The sequence below is a fragment of the Pungitius pungitius genome, chromosome 5, assembly GCF_949316345.1.
Source record: "Pungitius pungitius chromosome 5, fPunPun2.1, whole genome shotgun sequence".
Lineage (NCBI taxonomy): Eukaryota > Metazoa > Chordata > Actinopteri > Perciformes > Gasterosteidae > Pungitius > Pungitius pungitius.
In genome coordinates this window covers 4,349,499-4,370,286 of record NC_084904.1, presented here as the reverse complement: position 1 = coordinate 4,370,286, position 20,788 = coordinate 4,349,499, and the positions used below count along the sequence as shown (strand labels likewise).

The 20,788-nt window shown below is 44.5% G+C and overlaps 1 protein-coding gene across 2 annotated transcripts in view; it reads left to right on the top strand.

Annotated features, from left to right (window-relative positions):
• zmat4a (zinc finger, matrin-type 4a) overlaps positions 1-20,788 on the top strand; it is a 74,372-nt gene that overhangs the window by 14,001 nt on the left and 39,583 nt on the right. For both annotated transcript variants that reach the window (XM_037483308.2, XM_037483306.2), the window contains exon 3: positions 19,210-19,299. In XM_037483308.2, coding sequence (XP_037339205.1) covers positions 19,210-19,299 — 90 coding nt within the window. The remainder of the gene's footprint in view (positions 1-19,209; positions 19,300-20,788) is intronic.

Here is a 20,788-nt window from a genome sequence, read left to right as displayed (position 1 = left end):
TTTGAGAGCTACAATGAAAATCCAAAAATAATGAGCATCGTGTATCATTTAAGTGTTATGCATGCACCGTTTCTCATCCCAGATGTTTAAATTGGTGCTTTAATTGGCTTTTTTTTTTTTTTAAACAGTGATAAATCATTGCCGTTTACACTTGACATTTACATTGTGTTGTACCACAAGAGAGGTGGAGGTGGTTTAAAGTCACCTTTGCATTACAGACAACACTCCGAAGTTTGTGCTTTGTTTAAGCGGATTTGCTCCAGCGGCTTGGTTCATGCCCCACGAGCCCGTGGCTCGCTAATGAGCTGATTTCTACCGCTGTCCGACCTTATCCAGGTTTAGAACGTTTCATAAGCTCCCCCATCACTGCTAATCAATACCACCGTGCTGAAATACTAATGCCCGCTCGCCGTAGGCTGCTGATTTTTTGGGGAATTGGTCCTCTCAACAGAATTCTAATTGCTGCTTTGGTTCTTTGAGCGCTCCTTTAGCGCCCGTTTTCTATGTATTGACCCCGACTGACTGACAGTACGTGTGTACTAGCCATGCCGTGGTCAGGGCTTATTTCCAGGAGTCGATGTCTGCCGATGACCCTCGTTTTCTTAGTTCAGAGCTCTCTCTGGGTTGGTATTTTGGGCGGTTCCGGTCAAGCTTTGGCTGCAGAGGGGCACATTTCCTTCAGTGCAGCCTCGCTGTGGGGCACCTGGGGGAATAGGTGACGTTTGTGATCGGCACCGGCGGCCCCCCCATCGCGCCACAGCTGCGTCCCTGTGGAATTGCTCTTGCAGTGTGCCTTCAGTCCCAAAAGGCTGGCAGCGCGTGTGTGTGTGTGTGTGTGTGTGTGTGTGTGTGTGTGTGTGTGTGTGTAGTGGTGCGGCCTCCAGATGCTGCCACCTTGGTCAGATAAAGTTTCTTGATGCCTCATTATCGCTATCAGATCCCCTATTAGCGTTGGGTTTAGGTCTGAAATATTGCCAACACCTGCCCCTCCCCCATTGTCCCGTCAGTCATCTCTCCTTCTCTCCTCCCGTGGTTAGTGAAATCGGACTCATGCCGCTCTGTGCTGGCGTCGTGGCGCAGAGCCACAAGCCGGTGCCCAGGGTTCATAAGCATAGTGTCCCTTACACGCGATAGGAGGTTCCATCCCCGGGCCCTCGTGTCCTTTGGCAGGCTGCCTGTGAGAGCTGTCCCCTCTGTGTGCAACTCTGTCTGCCAGCCTCTTTGTACAAATGTGTGTGTGTGTGCGTGTGTGGGTGGATGTTCACTGGCTGTGTGAAGAGGAAGGCAAGAAAGACGCTACGCAAACGCAAGTCCATCCATGACAGAGGGCCGCGCGGAACCGGTAAATGTGTAAAGTCGACATACTCATCACAGCAGCCAAGACGGGTTCCTTCGTCCGGTCTGGACGCCTCTCAATCACCGACACGGCCGCCGCGTTGTTGCTGCTGTTTGGCATCTGAAGTGACAGCTGTTGAAAGGACTCATATGAAAGTTGTGGTCCATTCCGGTAGTGTTGGCAGCAGGCGGATGCTTGGTTTTTTCTTTTGAGAGCGAAAAAAAAAATGACTTGAGACTGATTTGTTTTGAATTTCTATCGATTTTCTAATGTTGTTCCTGACAGAGAGGAGGTCCTTGCAGAGTTTTTCTGGATTGCATTCCATTTCTTTTTAAGTTGGCCTTCCTTTGCGTTCATGCAACTTTTCTTTGGTAACTTTTAGGATGTCGACCTTTATTTCCTGTGGGGTGCCGTGCTCACTCTGGTGTTGGGAAGTGCTATTTAAAGTAGTCGCAAATGTCCAAAGGTAGCAGGAGAACTCCTTTGTTCTTCAGGGCGTTGCAGGAGACAGGAAGTCACCGCACCAATCCGAATCAAATATTAATTTTGTTTTCTGCGTGGGGAATGCTGAATACAGCACTTGGCCTGTTGCCTTGTGGAGATGGAGCGTATTTGGAGTCTTTAGCACGGTTGGGGTCTAATGCGTCGTGACATGTTTGGGTCACGGTGAACATGGCAAGAACTAGAAACAACAAACAGATGGAAATAAAGGATACACAAACGCTACTTTGCTCCTGATAGAGGATGTTGTGTTTTGCACTTTTAAGGAGTCACAGTATCACAGTTTGACAGGCATACATTTGATGATTCTGTTTGTGCTGTGCTTGGAGAGTTAGTTCAAAGTTGTGACAACAAAACCAGCAAAAGAACTGTTTTTTCAGCTAACGGCAGAAACACATATGTTTAGAAAGAACTTCTGTTAAGGGGGGTAAAAAGCCCCCCGAAGCCGAACAGACAGAGAAGATTTTAAAAAGGCCTCTGGATGCTTCCGATGGCGTGCTGGGTCGCTGTCCACTATCTGCCAGCTGTGGAGAGGTGTGCACCGTCCACCAAATTCTTGATTGTCCTTTTGGTGGCGCTGCAGCTCTCCTCGGGTCTAAGATTTGGACGGCTGACCCTTTGTATTCGAGCTTTTATGTTAATCGTATTTCGACCATCATGTGCCAGGGTCCAATACATCTGCCCATAGGCCTTCAGAATCAGCGGGGCCAGTAGTTTATTGAGAATGGAAACCAAACTACACCAGCAGGTGTGCAATGACGTCAGCACATGGCCGTTGTTTTGTGGGTTGAGCACTAGTGAGAGGCGGAGCTACGCCGAGCTAGCAAAGTCAGCCTGAAAACACGGTGGCTAACTGGACGAGCTAATCTGTTTGGCTCCGTCAGCTGTCAGGTTGATGGAGGAGAAGAGGTTCGTGTTGCCGCGGACACATACTTCCAACGCCATCTTCAAGACGGACAAATCAAGAAAAGTTTGACTTGGGAAGAGTTTGGCCAACGCAGCCGCTGGCGAGTCTGCTGTAGGCGGGAAAAAGGGGGTTTGTACGACCTGGTTTGAAATACACGGACCACCACTGGCTAACGATGTGAATCGCTTCATCGGGATGAGGCCATAAAGAGCATCCGTTCAACGCTCTGGACTCTCTGGACTGAACGTTTGTCTAACTCACGGCTGATCTCGGTTCGAACTCCAAAGCTAAATCCTTGGGTGATTTAGAAAGGAGGAGATGTAACGTATCTTTAAACCTTCTTTTCAACCCATCAAGGCCTGCGCTCCTTTACAGAGCAGATCAGAGGTGCCCCGCGCGCTCGCGTTAATTCATGCGGCCGTCTCTGACAGGCACAGGAGAGCTTCTTTTAAATCCCTGCATGTTACTTCGGAGAACACAAACCATGGCGAGTGACCCAGGAGCGAGCTGTGCTGGGTGAACATTCCCGGTCAGTTCTTTAAAGCAGAATGACGTGACCAAGGTACTTTTACAAAGAATGGAGCTAATACCAAGAGCAAACACATCATAGCATATGTCCCTATTTAAGGGCCTTTTGAAACGTATGACCAATTAGGAGAACTCAACTGAATCATTCAATGCAAACTTCAGCCTTGAGAGAAAAAAAAACAAACTACAACAACTTACAGCTTGCAACAGCTTAACGGGCGCATTACTATGTGCACTAGTTGGCTAACATTGTCCTTCTCTTATTAGTGTGTGTACTTGAACTGTTCCCATAACCTTTTCTTCCAATCACTTTATTTTCAGTTTGTATTGGTTACAAGCTATTTATTACTCTCAAAAAGAGAGCCTCCCTCGAAAGATCTCTCACATCCAATTAATCCTAGAATAAAGTATTGCAGCTTTCCAGCCACAGAGAAGACACAGTTATGAGAACCCCACAAGGGAAATATAGAGTATTAGTGTCCAGCTCTTTGACGTTGAGTTATTTAGAAGAGGGGGAACCTAGAAATTGTGTCAAGGTAAATTCCCCCAGCAGGAGTGCAGTGCCTGATTATCTGGCCCCCAAAGTCCGACTTGCATCTTTTTTCCAGAAGAGCTCATTGCTCATTGACTCCAGGGAAGTGAAACAGAACCCAGTCGTAACGTTGATATATCCATCTTTCATGGAGCGAGTGGGTCGATCAGAGATGCACAGACGTGCTTTGGGAAAAAGTGCTGTTGTTTTATTTTAGAAAACAAGTGAAGGAGAAATACTTCTTGCACAAAGAGTAACGCAAACAGACCGTTCTGACTGGAAACATCCAAGTAAGGAAATATATCCGAAGAGACATGGCAGCCATGATGCAAGAGGAACATGGTGCAATGAGCAGAGCTGGAAACAGAGTTTATGAAATACAGGGAAGTCTCAGGGGGCCAGAGACCCCTTAATTGACACTGAAGGACGCCCTGAAAGCCTCAACGGGAACATTTAGGAAAACTGTCACTAAAATGGCCAGCAGTTACACGACTGCAATTGCAGTATATGCATTCATATAATATGAATTGTGGCAGCAGGAGACAATTTTGTGCCGTAAATGATAACCAGAGCAGGTGTTTGGTATGACCCGCCCATCTCCCAACGGGTGTTTTGCACACTTGCTTTATTTAATCAAGCTTTAGGCAATCGTGGCTAATGTAGACTCCTTTCATTTTTCTATAATATGGTAATATTTGAATAGTATTTAGGTGAAGGCTTTAAATAAGCCAAGTTGGCTTTTTGCCTCTTCCTGCCCTGTGAACTTATATTATGTTTGCTCCGTTTGTTTGTTAATACATAAAAGCCCAAATAGAGGACTGCTGTCGCAGAGGGCTGATGGCGCGACCAACACAGTAGCATCCAGCAGCCAAAATGAGCTATAGTCAAAGAGGCGTGGCCTGTGAAGAAAACGTCCTCCACTCCGTCTGCAGAGCGCCCCCCTGCTGCTGCGCAGAGCGCCATTAGCTTGTTTATTCAAAGTCTATCGATCTTGAACGGGATGTCACTATGCCTGCCGCCATACTAATATAAACTCCTAAATCTCCTCCCAAAACAGGGCAATTGCTTTCCCGGGGGACTCCGGAGACGTGACAATCACGGCGAGAAATAGGCAGTCGTGTGCTGCCCTGAGGTGCTCTCTGTCCACTCTCGCTGTTGGGTTTGTCCTGCTTCCAATCCAGTAAACCGGTAGTGCCCTGATCAGAGGGTCTGCGGCTCGCTCCGCCGGCTCCTCCCTGTCCACGTGCCCTTGGGGTAAGCCCTTCACCCCAAATCACACCCGAAGGCTGAGCCATTGGTGTGTGAAAGTGTGAAAGACAAGTAGTGCTAAAGTGCTGTGAGGTGTCAGAGGACTAAATAAGGCGCTATCCAAGAATAAAGTCCTTTTACCAGAAGCATCTCATGTCTATGTGCCTTTTAATAGGGTTGAAGTCCTTTCAGATGAGTTGGCCTTCTTAATGTCTTCATTAGATGAACCTCATCAGTCACAACCATCAGTGTCAGGACACCTCGGGGGGGGGGGGGGGGGGATTTATTTGTGGATGCCCCTCCATTACGAAGTCCAAGCGCACGTCCTCTGTTTATTCTTTATACACAATTAGGGTGGTAAAACTTTACACAATTACTCACTTCAATACAGTTGAATGCACATTTTATTTATTGATAAGGAGCAAGTGGCATTTCATTCTGTGACCTTAGAGTGATCCTTGTATGCATTAAGTGTGTTTTGGCATTCAAAAGCGACAGTTGTCACCATCTTTAGTGTCCGTGTGTCCGCCGTTAGACGCGGTAAACAAACTCGGTGGAATACAGTTGTTGCTTCACTGCGTTCTGCTGCGGCCCAGCTAGCATTACCGAAGCTATCCATCCTCTCCCGCTCACTCGCTGGTTCTCCAACACTGCCGAGTGTCCGGCCTGAGCCTGAGAGGGGAAACTCAAACGGAGGATGGAGGATGATGTGACAAATCTTTGTCAAGCAGCTAGATGCAGCTTTAGATCACACGCTGCTGCATTGAATAAAAGGCATTAATTCCTTCTGAAAACAACTCAAACCGTTGGGATATTCTGTAAACACTGGTTTGGTGGCCTGCACACTTGTGTGGATTTATCCCAGCGGTTATGTCTCACTTGCTTAACTAAAGTATTGCATTGCATTGCAATGAGGCTTAGTGCTCCAATGCAGGCAAAGTTGAAGGACAGTGTCCTGATGTTGTCTTTATTGCCAGATAATTTATATTGGTTACTGCGGTTTTATTGCTCCTAAAGCTCTAAAGGGATTCCTAAATGTGTTGTTTTATTTTTTTTTGAGCATCAGGTAAAATTGCAGCTGCATGAATCTCGTTGTAAAAAATAGGCTCACACAATATAGAAACATCTATAAAATCTATAAAAAGATATACTTCCATGCATACATACAATCCTCATCCTATGTATACACATGATTCAAGAGTATACCATAGAGAGCCTTCAAGTTTACATTTTCTAAACCCTTAGCCACCCCCCCCCCCCTCACATGTTTTCCTCTGCTCGCCGCCAGCTTGTAGCATGTGGGTAGTAGAGTGTGTCAGTTATCGACGAGCTAATCTGCATTTTCCATGGCCGCTCTGTTTGACCTTTGCAAATATTGATTTTTGTAGGCGAGGATTCGAGATGCACGGTAGCTCAGTGTGAGTACTAGTTGCCCTCTAGATGCTATCCCTCGAATTACACACCGAGAGGGATTCTTCACGAGTCAACAAAACAAATCTCCTGACTTCACATTGATTTGATTTGTATATTTGTATATAGTGAATATGTTTCTGAGTGAGTGTATTTATTCATTTGGATCATTCAAAGTTGCAGCGCTGCTTTTTTTTCCCTCTAGCTTGGAGCCGTGCTGCTGCAGTCTGGCATAAGTTGACTATGTTTGTCAGATAAAACAGGGAACTAATGTCCACGCTCCCTGCTTAATTACTTCTCATGCATCATTAGCCCAATGAGGCCTCCATAGTTCCAGCAGCTCGGTCGGAGAGTTTATAGATGCCCTCGTCTGCGTCTGCATGAGTGATGTCCACACTGCACTCATCAGTCATCTCCTTTCATTTTAACACACTTTGGAGTCAATGGGATGGAAATGTTTAGCCGTGCTGACAGAAAATAGTCCACAGTAAGGATATGAAACCGAATCATCATGGTGCTTCTGGTAATTGAAGAGGCTGAAAAGTGCCGTCCCAACGAGCTTTGAGTGTGATCCGGGCAGAAGGTGACACATAATCAAACAGCAAAGCTGCCTTGCCTCCATATAAAAGTCCCTCTCAATAATTTACTGGGGGGGAAAAAAAGACGCAACGAGGCCTCCTCGGGAAGCGGCCTCCACGCCGCGTGCTAAGAAGGAGACCATTAAAATGATTCTGAACATTAGCACATTTGTTTTGTGCCAAAAGCTTTCTCCTGAAAACGGCACCGCTGAGCCGCTTAGCTCTTTTTATTTAGTTCCCTGTAATGCAGCGACGTTTTTTTTTCGCAGTTTAATTACGGGCCCGTCTCACCGGGACACCGCGGTAGCAAAGGAGGGGTCATTAATGAAAATGGTCCTGAGAGATCAGTTGTTAGTCGGCCCTGAGTCGGTGAGCGGGGAGAGAGACACACACACAGAGAGAGAGAGAGAGACAGTGAGAGAGAGAGAGACAGAGAGAGACACACACAGAGAGAGAGAGAGACAGTGAGAGAGAGGCGGAACAGTCCTTTTGGCTCTTAGAGGACGATTAAGCGCAGCGGGCCCCGGGTCTTTTCTGACTGGGAGGTGATTAGCCGATGAAGCTTGTCAAATTTAAAGAGCGTGAGATACAGATTCCAATTGCACTTCGATCAAATCCTATCGCAGTTTCCGCATGACTCAGCTCGTAATCCCGGGCAGGATTTTAATTTCTGCTCGCCTTGTGTGCTTCCAGCTCCACACACAAATTCAAAACAACAACAACAAAACAAACGTTTTTGACATTGTGAATTTGTGAATTTGGCCTCTGGTGCCGTGGGGGAAAAAAAAATGTTCCTTGCATGCCACAGCCGTTTTGTACGTTTCGGCTGCTGTGCATGAAGGCGGAGGATGTATGCGGCTTTAAGGGGATTTTAGTCATTAACACTGTATACAAGGTTTGTTGAAGCCATTTTGGATGTTCCTAAGGAAGCTGACATTTTTAAATAGTTTTCATTTAAAGTTAATCACAGCTGCATATGCACGTGTGCCTGGATACGAAGGTGGGAGTGAGGGTGTCGAGAAATAAATACATCCTTCTCGCTCCTCATAATCATCTAGTCTATTTCCCTTAAGCTATTTCAAGTGTGGATTTGGTCTGATGATAAGACTTCACATTTTAGCTTCCCTCTCTTCCTTAAATGGGTTCAATGAAAATGGATTTTGTCAAGGAGAGAAAAATATACTGGACCCCAAAGATTTATAAAGGGGTGTAAGTATATAAACGCCTGTTGTGTTTGCTCTAGACTTGACACTCCATGAGCTTTAGAGCTTCATAGCCTGAGAACAAGCTTAGCCTTTTTCCAACCGTTATACTAAGCTAAGCTAACTGGCTGCCGCTCTAAATTTACACAACAACAACAAATCTGCAGCAATCTTGTCCTCTAACTCTTGGCAAAAATGGGAAAATATATATATTTATATTACTTTGTCAAATTTATATATTTTACAAAGTGTGGGTAAATTATATTTGTGCTTCTTACTAACTTCAAAGTGGTTTTATTTTCATGTTGTGTTGTCTTAGTGGGCCAGCTAACATCGGTCCTGGTTATGTTGGCGGGTCTGTGTCACCCACAGCTTCACCCTGAGGACGTGAGCTTGAAGTGATGCCTGCAGTCAGAGAGCTAAGCTGGCTTCCCCCAAACTGTACAGTGGTTGCCTGTTATTGTCTCATTCCCTTTTGTGCGTGTGTGTGTGTGTGTCTGTGTGTGTGTTGTGCAATTTCCTCAAAATGCCTTCCAAACAATTTCACACTGAACGCAGCACTGCGGCTGAATTTGAGCGGATGAATTGTTCTTGAGAAAATCGCTGATGGATTGGTCCCGCACATCTCTTTTTTTAGGAGAAAGCAGTGTGGCCTACGGCAGTGTCTCCTTTTTGTACAAAGAGCGTAAATAAGTTAAAAACATGTCCTACACATTTTAAGCGCTCGTTCTGTGCATTGCACTTATTTGTGTCATCATTAATGATTATTGTTTTTCATTTCATTCTAGAAGGTTAGAATAGATCTGGGCAGGCAGAGGACCAATAGTCCTATTGACCCTATCGAGCATTGGACAATCCCTCTATGGTAAATTCTCTTACAGTTAGCGTGAATATTTTATTGAGTTTACTTTTAATATAAATTGAATTCTCCCTGGTAATCAGATGCACTGTTTACTGTGTATGTTAAGAGCTTTTATTGTGAAAGGTAAGAACAGAAGGAGTGGATAGGGTATGTTCTGCCTGAGTAAAATATCATTAAGTCTAAATTATTGTATAATAAAGTTTGCCGCTTAAAAGATGAAATGAATGAAAAATTATAAAAATGAATGAAGCAATAATATAAGTTTGTTCTATAAAAAATATAACCCTAAGAAAATAACTGACCTTAAATGTGAAATAAGTAATAATTGCAATTTGTCACAGGCTTTGATCAAGCTTGTTTGTGACTGTTTTTTAATTATAAATTGCACTGTAAGGTAACGCCCTGCACTCAAAATACGGCGCACACAAAAAAGAACAAAGGCCTCCAAGCTCTGTAAAATAGACACCAGTCACAGAATTAAGAGCAAAAAGAAAACCAGTAAAGGGAAAAGTTAACTGCAGCTCTCATGGGTAGACAGGTACAAGCGTGTACCATCCATACGCTGACAGGGTCGCTTTGTTTCTTTGGCCCCGTTGGAGATGTTGTCAGTGATGTAAACAAACATAAAACAGCACCACTTGTGCTTTCTAAGGAGGGACGTTGTATAAAGCCGGCGGGGCCTGTTGGTGTTTGTTTGCAGTCGATAGCGTAGTTGGTGAAGTGGCGGCGTGGCCTACTTCCCGTGACAGCGCTTTGTCAGTCGTCTAAAGGTTTGCTCCCTGCATTGTCCACTAATCTCATGCAGGAAAAGCCCGTTCAGCTTCCAGTGCGCTGTTTGAGTCCAACAATCGTTAAAACCTTGGAAAGGACCATGAATCACTCTGGTGGGTTTCAAACGTTCTTGTAAATGCAATGAGGTGGCGAGGCTCCTATTTCCTCACATCCGACTGCCAACAGTGAGAAATGAAGTCGGTTCCTGTCCGAGCAACAAATTGAACTTTGATTTATGCTGTGATTGAAATTGCTTTGGAGACTGTGAGCCAGCTGAAGTGAGGTTTATTTCCAACACCGGATAGGATGGCAGGTATTACTGTGACAAATCCAAGGCGACAGGGAAAATGATTTGGAATGAGACGCGTTGGGCCGGTGTTCGGGTCGGCTGATTGGAAGAACACATCGGTGATTGGATGAGTCGCCTTCGCCGCCAGCGCAATCAGGAGAGGAAGCTCAGTTAAAGAAAAGATAATTGTTTATTATTAGTAAATGATATGTGATGATAAAGACTCTGAAGGGAAATGTGTAATCGATGGGTATCGGCCTTGAGCAGCAGTCAGATAAATCTCCCCCCGCCCCCCCGCCCCCGCTGTCCAGACCTGGTGATGAGGCTAAATGATGACGACTTGATGAAGCTGATGTAGTTTGGGTGGAGATGGGGAAATGGAGGGATGGAGAACAGACAGAACAGGCAGCAGAATACGCTGCTTGCTTGAAACGCACCAAATATAATCATGTAAATAATAGCGGGGTATGAAACTGATTGTCTCGACATTTGTAGTGAGGTGTACGTAAACTGGGGAACTCGCGCCAGAGCTTCAATTTGTTTGGAGGATTTATGTCATTATATTTTGCTAATTTAATAGTCTGCTTCCAAAATGTGGCGCACAAACACTCAAACGTGAATATAGCTAGGGAATAGCTTAAAATAGATTAAAATACTCTTTAAATATATATTTTTAGAGTCTTAGCCCTTGGGATGTATCATCTGGTTATTAAAGGGGGCCTTCACTATCTAAAACATGAACGTTAACACAAACAATTAACCATGATGATGACTGTAAAATGAGAAAATCCAATCAACACAACAACTCTGGTGAGATCGATAACGAAAAAGGGCTCACCAAACCACACAAACTATGTAGACTCTGCACAAAACTAGCAAGAAATTACATAAACTAATGCCCCCCCAAAAACTATTACATTTAACAAAGACAATAAATACAATCCAAAACGAGAACAAATGAGTTTGTAGTCAAACAAATGAGTTAATAAGCAATAGAGCAGTGGAGTGAGGGCCCTTGGGACGAGCACAATTTAAACACAAAGGCACCATTCATTCTTTTTACAAGGAAGGAAATACAAGGAACACACAATGTCTATTGTAGTCGGTGTAAGTGAGTGATCCAGTTCCAGGTTGAAGTGTTTGTAAGGAGACCTGGGGGCTGGCTCCTACTACACCTGACCCCCATGGTCCAGTGTGAACGCCGTGTGCTCTACTCTGGCTCCTTGAAAAGGTCTCGAGTGGGTTTAATCTGTCCTCGTGTACGGCCTCCATCGGGCTGTGGAAACAAATTCTCCCGCAGCATGGAAGTGGACCCCTGTTTGAGGCACTGTGGCGACAAACCCCAAGGCATCAATCAGTTTGCAATGCGGTACGATAACAGGGGAAAACTGATTGATGCCTCTGGGTGTTTATGTTCTATATTTCTATTGAATTTTTCCGCCCTCTGAGCTCTTTTGTTTGCTCTTGTTGTGTTGAGTCTGTGATGTGTGATGAAGTGTGGGGCAGCTTTTTAGAGTCGAGGGTAGTCCATCCATTCATCCATCCATTCATCCATCCGTCCATCCATCTAAATACGTGTCACACAGATGACGAAACGTCTACTCAGGTCAATCAATCGTACCAGTGTATGGTACTGCAGTGTAAGGTACTGCAGTGTATGGTACTACAGTGTAAGGTACTACAGTGTAAGGTACTACAGTGTATGGTACTACAGTGTAAGGTACTACAGTGTATGGTACTACAGTGTAAGGTACTACAGTGTATGGTACTACAGTGTATGGTACTACAGTGTAAGGTACTACAGTGTAAGGTACTACAGTGTATGGTACTACAGTGTAAGGTACTACAGTGTACGGTACTACAGTGTACGGTACTACAGTGTAAGGTACTACAGTGTATGGTACTACAGTGTATGGTACTACAGTGTATGGTACTACAGTGTAAGGTACTACAGTGTATGGTACTACAGTGTATGGTACTACAGTGTAAGGTACTACAGTGTATGGTACTACAGTGTATGGTACTACAGTGTAAGGTACTACAGTGTATGGTACTACAGTGTATGGTACTACAGTGTAAGGTACTACAGTGTATGGTACTACAGTGTATGGTACTACAGTGTATGGTACTACAGTGTAAGGTACTACAGTGTATGGTACTACAGTGTATGGTACTACAGTGTAAGGTACTACAGTGTATGGTACTACAGTGTATGGTACTACAGTGTAAGGTACTACAGTGTATGGTACTACAGTGTAAGGTACTACAGTGTATGGTACTACAGTGTATGGTACTACAGTGTAAGGTACTACAGTGTATGGTACTACAGTGTATGGTACTACAGTGTAAGGTACTACAGTGTATGGTACTACAGTGTATGGTACTACAGTGTAAGGTACTACAGTGTATGGTACTACAGTGTATGGTACTACAGTGTAAGGTACTACAGTGTATGGTACTACAGTGTATGGTACTACAGTGTAAGGTACTACAGTGTATGGTACTACAGTGTAAGGTACTACAGTGTATGGTACTACAGTGTAAGGTGTTGCATCTCACGACTCAGCGCCGGCGCGGTCTGACGTTCATTGGGCGTCCATGGAAAGTTTTCAGTGGAGCCAAACGGTATCAGACGAATTATTTATAGAGCACCTTTCTCAGACCATGTGACCATGATCACGTTGGGAGGACGATGGGGAAGTGCACTGATTGTACCAACAGTAGGGAAGCTTTCTCACTGTGCTGCAGCTGTACTTACTAAAGCTGTTTCAAAAGTCTTTGAAATAACTGTTTCCTAATGTGCAGCCGTCATTCATGTCAAAAGTTAAATTAGCTGCTTCTATTTTTTTAACAACATAAATCTGCAGGATTTGACCAACAAAAATAAATTAATGCCACAAGAAGGGACAAGAAAGGACAGAGTTGATGGGAAGTACACACGTAACAGTAATGCTACAAAGAAGGATCCTCATGGAGCTGAATTCAAATGAGGACATTTCGACGTGTTACATCACAAGACAGAAATATGGCTTCATCACATAGTTGGGATTAAGTTTGTGCAAGCACAATCCTTAGTTTGGATTTAAATACTGTCGTTTCCAGAATAATCATTTCTGAATGCATCAACTGTATATTCTCATCATATCATCATTTTTAGATCACAGAAAAGCCCTTTATATTTCACATTCAATTTTTCTGTATTAAAGAATAGAAAACGAACGATTAAGAGTAAATCTTGCTAAAAAATAAAATATTGTATTGATTTAAAATATGTAATAATGTAAGCGTTCGATAAAGAGTGTCTTCCCAGTGTGGTAGTGAAGGATAACATGCTGAATTTCCATTTCGTGGATTTAAAAACCAACCCACAAACAAAGCTTTACAAAATAGTAAAATAATAACCAATAATCAAATAAAAATAGCAGGTGTCACCGCGATTACAGCTTCCTTAATACAGCCATGGAGAATCATAATTAGCAACGGTGAGGTTAGATAAAAGTAACAGTCACACAAAATACTACAGAAACACAACTGCAAAACTACCTCACTACAAATGTCGAGACAATCAGATTCATACCCCGCTATTATTTCCATGATTATATTTGGTGCGTTTCATGCAAGCAGCGTATTCTGCTGGCTGTTCTGTGTTCGGCTTCATTCCAAAAATCGTGTCAAACAATGTCAGAGTTGTGGAGGGACTTCAGGCTGAGTAATCAGCAGAGGAAAAGTCCCAGGCTCTCTCTGTCTGAGCGCACAACCATCCATCAAGTGGCTCTAGAGATAGTTCATCTTGCTCCAAAGTGGTGGAAGCTCACCTGGTCCGTGGAGGCTGGTCTCTTCAGGAGGTGTATTTTGAAGCCTGGTGTCAGGCAAACATTGGAAGTTCTCTCAACTCTGCTACTTTGACGTTCTCTGGTGAAACCGTCGAACCCTTGGAGGTCTCCCTTAGAAAGCAAAACCACCGGCTGTTCTGCTGAAAACGAGCCACGATCTGTTTGGAGATTGCTGGGGGGGGGGGGTTTCATGCAGCGCGGCGCTTTGCAGACTGGAGGGGGACGGTGTAGCTCAGGGCCCTGGGCTGACTGGACGGCGTAGAATCCCTGTTCCAGTAGTGTCTTAGAGGTCACCTGACCTCAGTCACAACTGGTTTGGAAAGACTTGCATTTGACTGGCATCACACGTTTTCAGGTCCGAGGTCGGCCTGATGTCCAGATGACTGCAGATGTGAGACGTCAAGAACAAAAATGAGTCTCCGGTTGGATAACCGATCAATAACCTTGAAAACTGCTTTTCTCTTTTCTCAAGAGATTAATTTTAAAATGTAATGACAGCGCTTCGAACACAGGGAATTTGGGCGGTGGTTATTACTGGGTCGGGGGGGGGCGGATCGTCTCTGGGTGGGATTTAATATCTGCAGCAAAAGGAGGATTAAAAACACCCTCACACCATCCGGTAGGGGGCTTCAGGTTGACACCTGCACTCTGTGGTATCAAACAGTCGTGAACACTGCGTTAGAGTCCCACCTGAAGCAGTGTCATTTTGGTAAGGACGGTCTTTGAGCGAGGGCAAAGGTCCTGGAAGATACAAAAAGTTTTATATCCTGTTATTTGTGTGTTCTTAAATAATACATACATACAAAAATACATTTATTTTGCAAATACGTTTGTAAATGAATACCCTCAGACCAATGCCAATTAGCTCATTTGCATGCAGCCTGTCACTATTGCGGTTCCACATTGGCACGTCACTCAGAGACTGTGATCGACACCCCACCGTACTGGATGAGACAGATGTGAGGGGTGGTTTTGCAGTATGGATTTGTTTCTCTCCGGTACAAAGGTGTCCCACATTGAGCATTTTGCAGTATATTTGTGTTATGTTCTCAGTCCGTTTAAATTCTCTTTGATCATATTCCAAAAAGCTGATGAGCTGCAATAACACCCACAGATTGACATGAAAGTGTCTTCCCCTAGCCAGCGTCTCACGAGTGTCTGAGTCTTCTCACCTGCATGCCGTTCGCCGCTGTTTATTCTCAGTCACTTGGGTTTCGCTGTAATACGTTGCTTGTTTTCACCCAATTACTCCAAATCACATAGACCTAAGGAATCCTGCAGGCCTCATCCCAAACACACGGTCCTGGTTCCCATTTAGTTTACTAAGGGGTGAAAATCGTCGCGAGGGGACTTATGTTTGTTGACACAATGAACTAGAGGAGCCACCATCATCTAATCGAATGCTCTCAGACATCATGTTGAACTGTCGTTATAGATCCTGTGGATTCAATCATGCCGTTTCCATTTGACATTAGACTGAGATACTGAACACTACAGGTGCACCAAATGCTATGGCAACACGTCCTATAGTTTTTTGAAAAATGTCAGAGGAAAAAAAAAAAACAATTCAAGATGCAAGAGGAAGAAATGTACCAGTGTGTGAACCTGTTGAACAGTTGCTAAGCCCCAATGTTTCAGCACAGAAGGCTATTGTCTGTAAACTATTGCAGCGATTGCAAATCTTTTGGCATCTTCCAATTGCAGTTTAACTTCTAACACTTCCCTCCCAGATCCTAAGCTGCTGGCCTGGGAATGAATTTCAATATAACATTTTTTATTTATTTGTGACACCATTGTCTATGTAGCTCTAACTATTATGCAGCATCACCATATACTGAATGTATTAATAAAAAAACAGCAAAAAGGCTGATCTTCATCTCATTGATTCGTGCATATATCTCTATTTGCTATTTGCACATTTCATTGTATTTGGTACAACCAACTGTGTATTTACACAGAGAGCTCACATGTATATCTCAGCAGTTTTGAATGATGCGCGCAGTGGTAAAAGTTAACATTTTGTGCAGTACAGTGGGAGGAGGCTACAGGGGACCTGCTGGCATTGAGTAGAGTTGTTTATAAACTCCCACATGAGGGACTTTCCATCGCAGGCTTTCATCACATGCCCGGGTATGGAACAAATTAGTCTCAACCTGTCATCCACACTGCTCCATCAGTACCACCAGTGTGGTGATCCTGGGTTACAGAGTCCTATTTACTACATAGTAGTCATTGCTCTTAGTGGATATTCAGGGTTAGGCTTGGGGAGGGAGATTTGCGAGGGGTTAGGATGAAAATATATGGGTAAGCAAATCAGAGACAGAGTACGAAAACAGGCCGGCGGACAAAAGTGTCTCGCCATAACAGGCCGTCAGAACAATAACACACGACACATTGTGCAGACGCAAGCAGTCTGACTTTCTAGGTTTTCGGAGCAGGTCGTCTTTCAACCGCAAGGGGAGCGGCCGGATCCTCGGCTTCTACCACATGTCAAAGTGCCTTTGAGCAGGGCTTTGAACCCCAAGTTGCTCCCTGGGCGCTTTAAATATACGGATGAATTCATCCTTCAGTTAAATACATTATACACGAGGTGACATTTCAAAGATGGGCCTCTCCCGTTGACGATCCTAGGTGTTGTTGGTCGTCTGAACAACTCTTGCGTATCCTCCATCAGGACTTCGTGCTGTAGAAGCTGCCTTTCCTTAATGCCGGTGGTACTTAGCGAGTTCAATAGAAGAAATATGTGGTTCATGGGCAGGGTTGTGCTTGATTATTTGAAACAATAACTCCTCCAGGCTGGGAAACGATCCCGTACTTGACCCCTCATGAAACCACAGTTTATTAATGTAGCAAGAAAAATGCACTCTTCTGGTTTGTCTGTTGGTATGTTTTCTTACCTTTTAGACGCAGCTCGCATGTTTTGGAACGTTTTTACCTTTTATAAAACTATTATTTTAATTAGTTCTTCAGTTATTCCTTGATAGACTTATAGGCCATCATACTCTTTTTTTCGGAATGTTTACTTTGACACTTTGACACTCAAAGAATCACACACATATTGTCATTATTTATTTCATACTGTGGCCATTACTATGCAAATTAATGAATACACCATTATAATTAAGATCATTAGCATACATATAATTAAAAATATGCAAATATGAAGGCAAATATGTACAACAGCCCTTTTGAAGCAGCGTTGTCTGTAAGCCGATGGAGTGGAACCCTTCCATCCAGTTCGGAGGAGGAAGTGTCAGCTCTGCAGAAACTCTGCTGCAAAGAATAGACGTTACCTCAGAGCGCAAAGGGGCCTTCGGGGTGGCATAACTAATAATGCGTGTGGGCACCATGAGGGCCATTGATTGCAGCTAAAACCAAAGAGAACAACAGACAAACCAGACAGTGCAGCGCTAACTGCTACGTATCCGTCATGCTTTTCATGTTGGATCATGCCCCCCCCCCCCCCAAAAAAAGTGGCTAAGCTCACGTTGCTGTATATCTGCCAAGAAACCAGACAGGCAAGACAAATAGATTCCTGCAGCCTTGCTTACCCCCCCCCCCTGTACTAGGCGGGCTGAGTTTGTCTGTCATGTCCTTGTGAAGAGAAGCCGGTGGCTGTTCTTCATGCCTGACATAATAACGTGCACACTGCTACGTGCCTCACCAGATGCCATCTCAGAACTCTAAACTATTCCTCGTCTGTAACCCCCCCCCCCCCCCCCCCCTGACTGCATCACGGGGGGGGGGTTTCGTTCGACTTTCGGGCATCTTTTCTGTTGATATATCCGAAGCTTCTCCTCGGATACTAATCTGTCCTTCCAGATCCTGTCGTGGTTGTGCTATCAGATCCTGTTGAAGCAATCAATCAACACCCGTGTCAGGGAGCGTCATTATGCACCTCATTTAGCAGTCTCCCGCTCTTTCTAATGGATCCTCCACCCGGCAACGGAAGCCATCTCTCTGTGTATGTGACAGGCCCAGGACAGGCACAGTGCCATGCTCGGGTAGAGTGTTGATAGGGTGGGACTTTTTATAACCAGCTACAATCAGAGATGTGGTTGTCATGACGCCGTTTGGTGTTTTCTAAAAGCCCAGATGAGCAGGGTGTTGATTGGTAAAGGTACACGCGGTTTGAATCACACATTGTCACGTGACGGTTAGTCTCTGCAGCAACGTGGGGATTGCTGAATTCTGCCCGTCCTACCCGTCTCTGTTTGTCCAAAAGAGCAGTTGCGGTTTATAAAGAGGTTACGGTAGATTAGATGCTGCACTAGCAGGAGCTACATCAGAAGTGGCAAACCTTCTCCTTTAAAAGGAAGAGTAAATAACAGCACGGAAGGTTTTTCTTGATGGAAGAAACCATGCTCTTAAATGGCTTTGACCGATTCATCCAATCACCTGCCTACCTGTTTATTTTGAAAGTGTATGACCTTTTCCAGTTTTCCAGTGCGGTATCATAACTTAATTAGGGATTATCTCATCTTAAAAAAGTTCCTCAAATTAGTTTATCGGCCACTTTGGGTTATTGCTCGCTCAAATATTAGGACGTGTGCCAGGTATGTCACGGTTTAGGGCCGGAGGAGAGACGAGGCGAGGAAGCTCTTTTACTTGTGGTACGATGACTACTAAGAAACTATCACGAGAAGAAGAAAAAAAATGCCTGGTAAATGTGTGGGGTTGGAAACAGGGGCAGGTGATTGAACGCAGGTGTGACAGGAACTGAAAGGACAAGAGGGGTTAGTGACAAAAATATCACAGGAAACACACACACAAGGTTAACGGGCTGTTACAAGCTAAAAAAAAAAAAAAGTGATTGTTCCATAGCGCACGCTTGTTGCTGGGTAAGAAACACCTTGGACTGTTTAACTCTTAGCTTAGCTCTGCTGCCTTCATGGTTTCTGTTTTTTCATGCTGACACATTGATGTTTAAAAAGGCAAAAACTCGCCATCCGCATCGTTATATTGATAATCTTGTCACATGATCAAATCGAGGCATGAAAACAAGGGGAGTCTTTGGTGGGTGTGTTTTGATGGGGATACAATAATGAGATGAGATGTGAGACGCAACATTTGCATACTGACCAACCATTCATACAAGGTATGATGTGATATTCTGACTTTACACCCCTGAAAAGTTTGCAAATCATTTTTGTCAAATACGTTGTATTATGATCTAAACCTCATCCTTTTCAATTCCTTTTCTCTCCATCAGAGTCGGAAACATGCCAACAAAGTGCGGCTGTATTACATGCTACATCCTGTGGATGGAGGCTGCCCGGCCAAGAAGCTCAGAACAGACAACGTGAGTTCTTCGTGATTCATACATCGTGTTTGTACGCGCACCCCCGCGTTCGCTGCTTGCCATCGTCCCGCCCCTGCCGCGTCGAACATCTCAGGAAGAACATCAACAGCGGCAGCCTTGATTATCGATCGACTGCCACTGGTTCGCTGGACGTGGGTCACATGGTTACAGGCGCTGCTGTGCTTGTGGTCTACACCAGCTGCTGCTGGGCAGTTCCCTTCTGCATTGTGTAAGTGCACAAGGAGGGAGGCGCTGTCATTGGAGCGTCTAGCCGGCGGCGTGTCCAGCTGCCCTACAGCAGAGGCCCCAGATCTTCTTTAAAAAGAAGCCCGGATGGAGGGCAGAGGTGGGACGCAAAGGGGGGGGCTAGCCCTTAATTAAATGCAAGGACACGCTGTGAGTGTCAGGCGCTGCCGGCCTCCCCCGTGGGGTTAATTAAGACGCGACGTGTTGGACAGACGCCAGTGTCAGGCCTGCCACTTCCTGCCCAATAAGTGTCTGGTGTTGCTGTGTGTTGATTGGCTGGCGTAGGGGAAAGACGTATATTGGTGTACCCGCTTTCTGTGACCTCTCACGTGAACACCTTGAGATTTCATGATGCGCGTCAAGGTTTTTTGGGGTAGAGTCCCAGGGGAAAGGGAAATTTCCACCCCGAGTTCCCTCCAAGTGGAGTTTAAGGTTGGTGAGGAGACGTTGGATGGACTTTGGTCTTGGCTCTGATTGCTGGGAGCCTTCTCTAACAACTAACAATCTTGAAACAAGCATCTGAAGAAGATAAAGAGACGCATTGCTTTCTCTCGCTGCCTCAGCTCGTCATCCAGTCTGACCACGCTGTTTCTGTTTAATGCACTATATACACCCACCACCTTTCCTCCTGGCTCACTATTTTCTTCCTACTTTCCTCTCATTTCGTTTGCGATACATTGCATCCTTTCCTTTTCTACCTCCCTCATTTTAGACTTTTCTTTCCTTGTCTCTCATCTCTGTTCCAATACTTTCCTTTCCTTCCCTGAATCTTGTTTCCTTTCTGCTCGTACTCGTAAATTTATCCTTTACTTTTCTTGCAGTGATTTCCACTTAATCCACTGGATCCTTTATTATCAGTTACTTTGAATGACTTTTCATCTTTTCTTTTGCTCTAAATGCCAACTCATAACTGTTCATCTCATTTCCTTTCCATCATTTTGCCTGTTATCTTTAGCACAACGAGAAAGTAAAACCCTTGCTGCTCTTAACAATGTTGTTTTCAGACATTAATATTTAGTCAACAAAAGCCCCTTATGATAAACTTTTTAATGTATCTTCATGTTACACATTGGCTCAGACTGCTTAGACCACTGTGAAGGTGAACTGGTGTTGGCTTCGAATGGACAGGTTTTACAAATTAGTTTTGAGGGATAGAAGCTGTAAAGGAAACACAAGTAATAGGATTAACTCAATGGCCATAAAGTCTGTGAGCCCATTGAATAAATGAGCCTGTATTGAACTT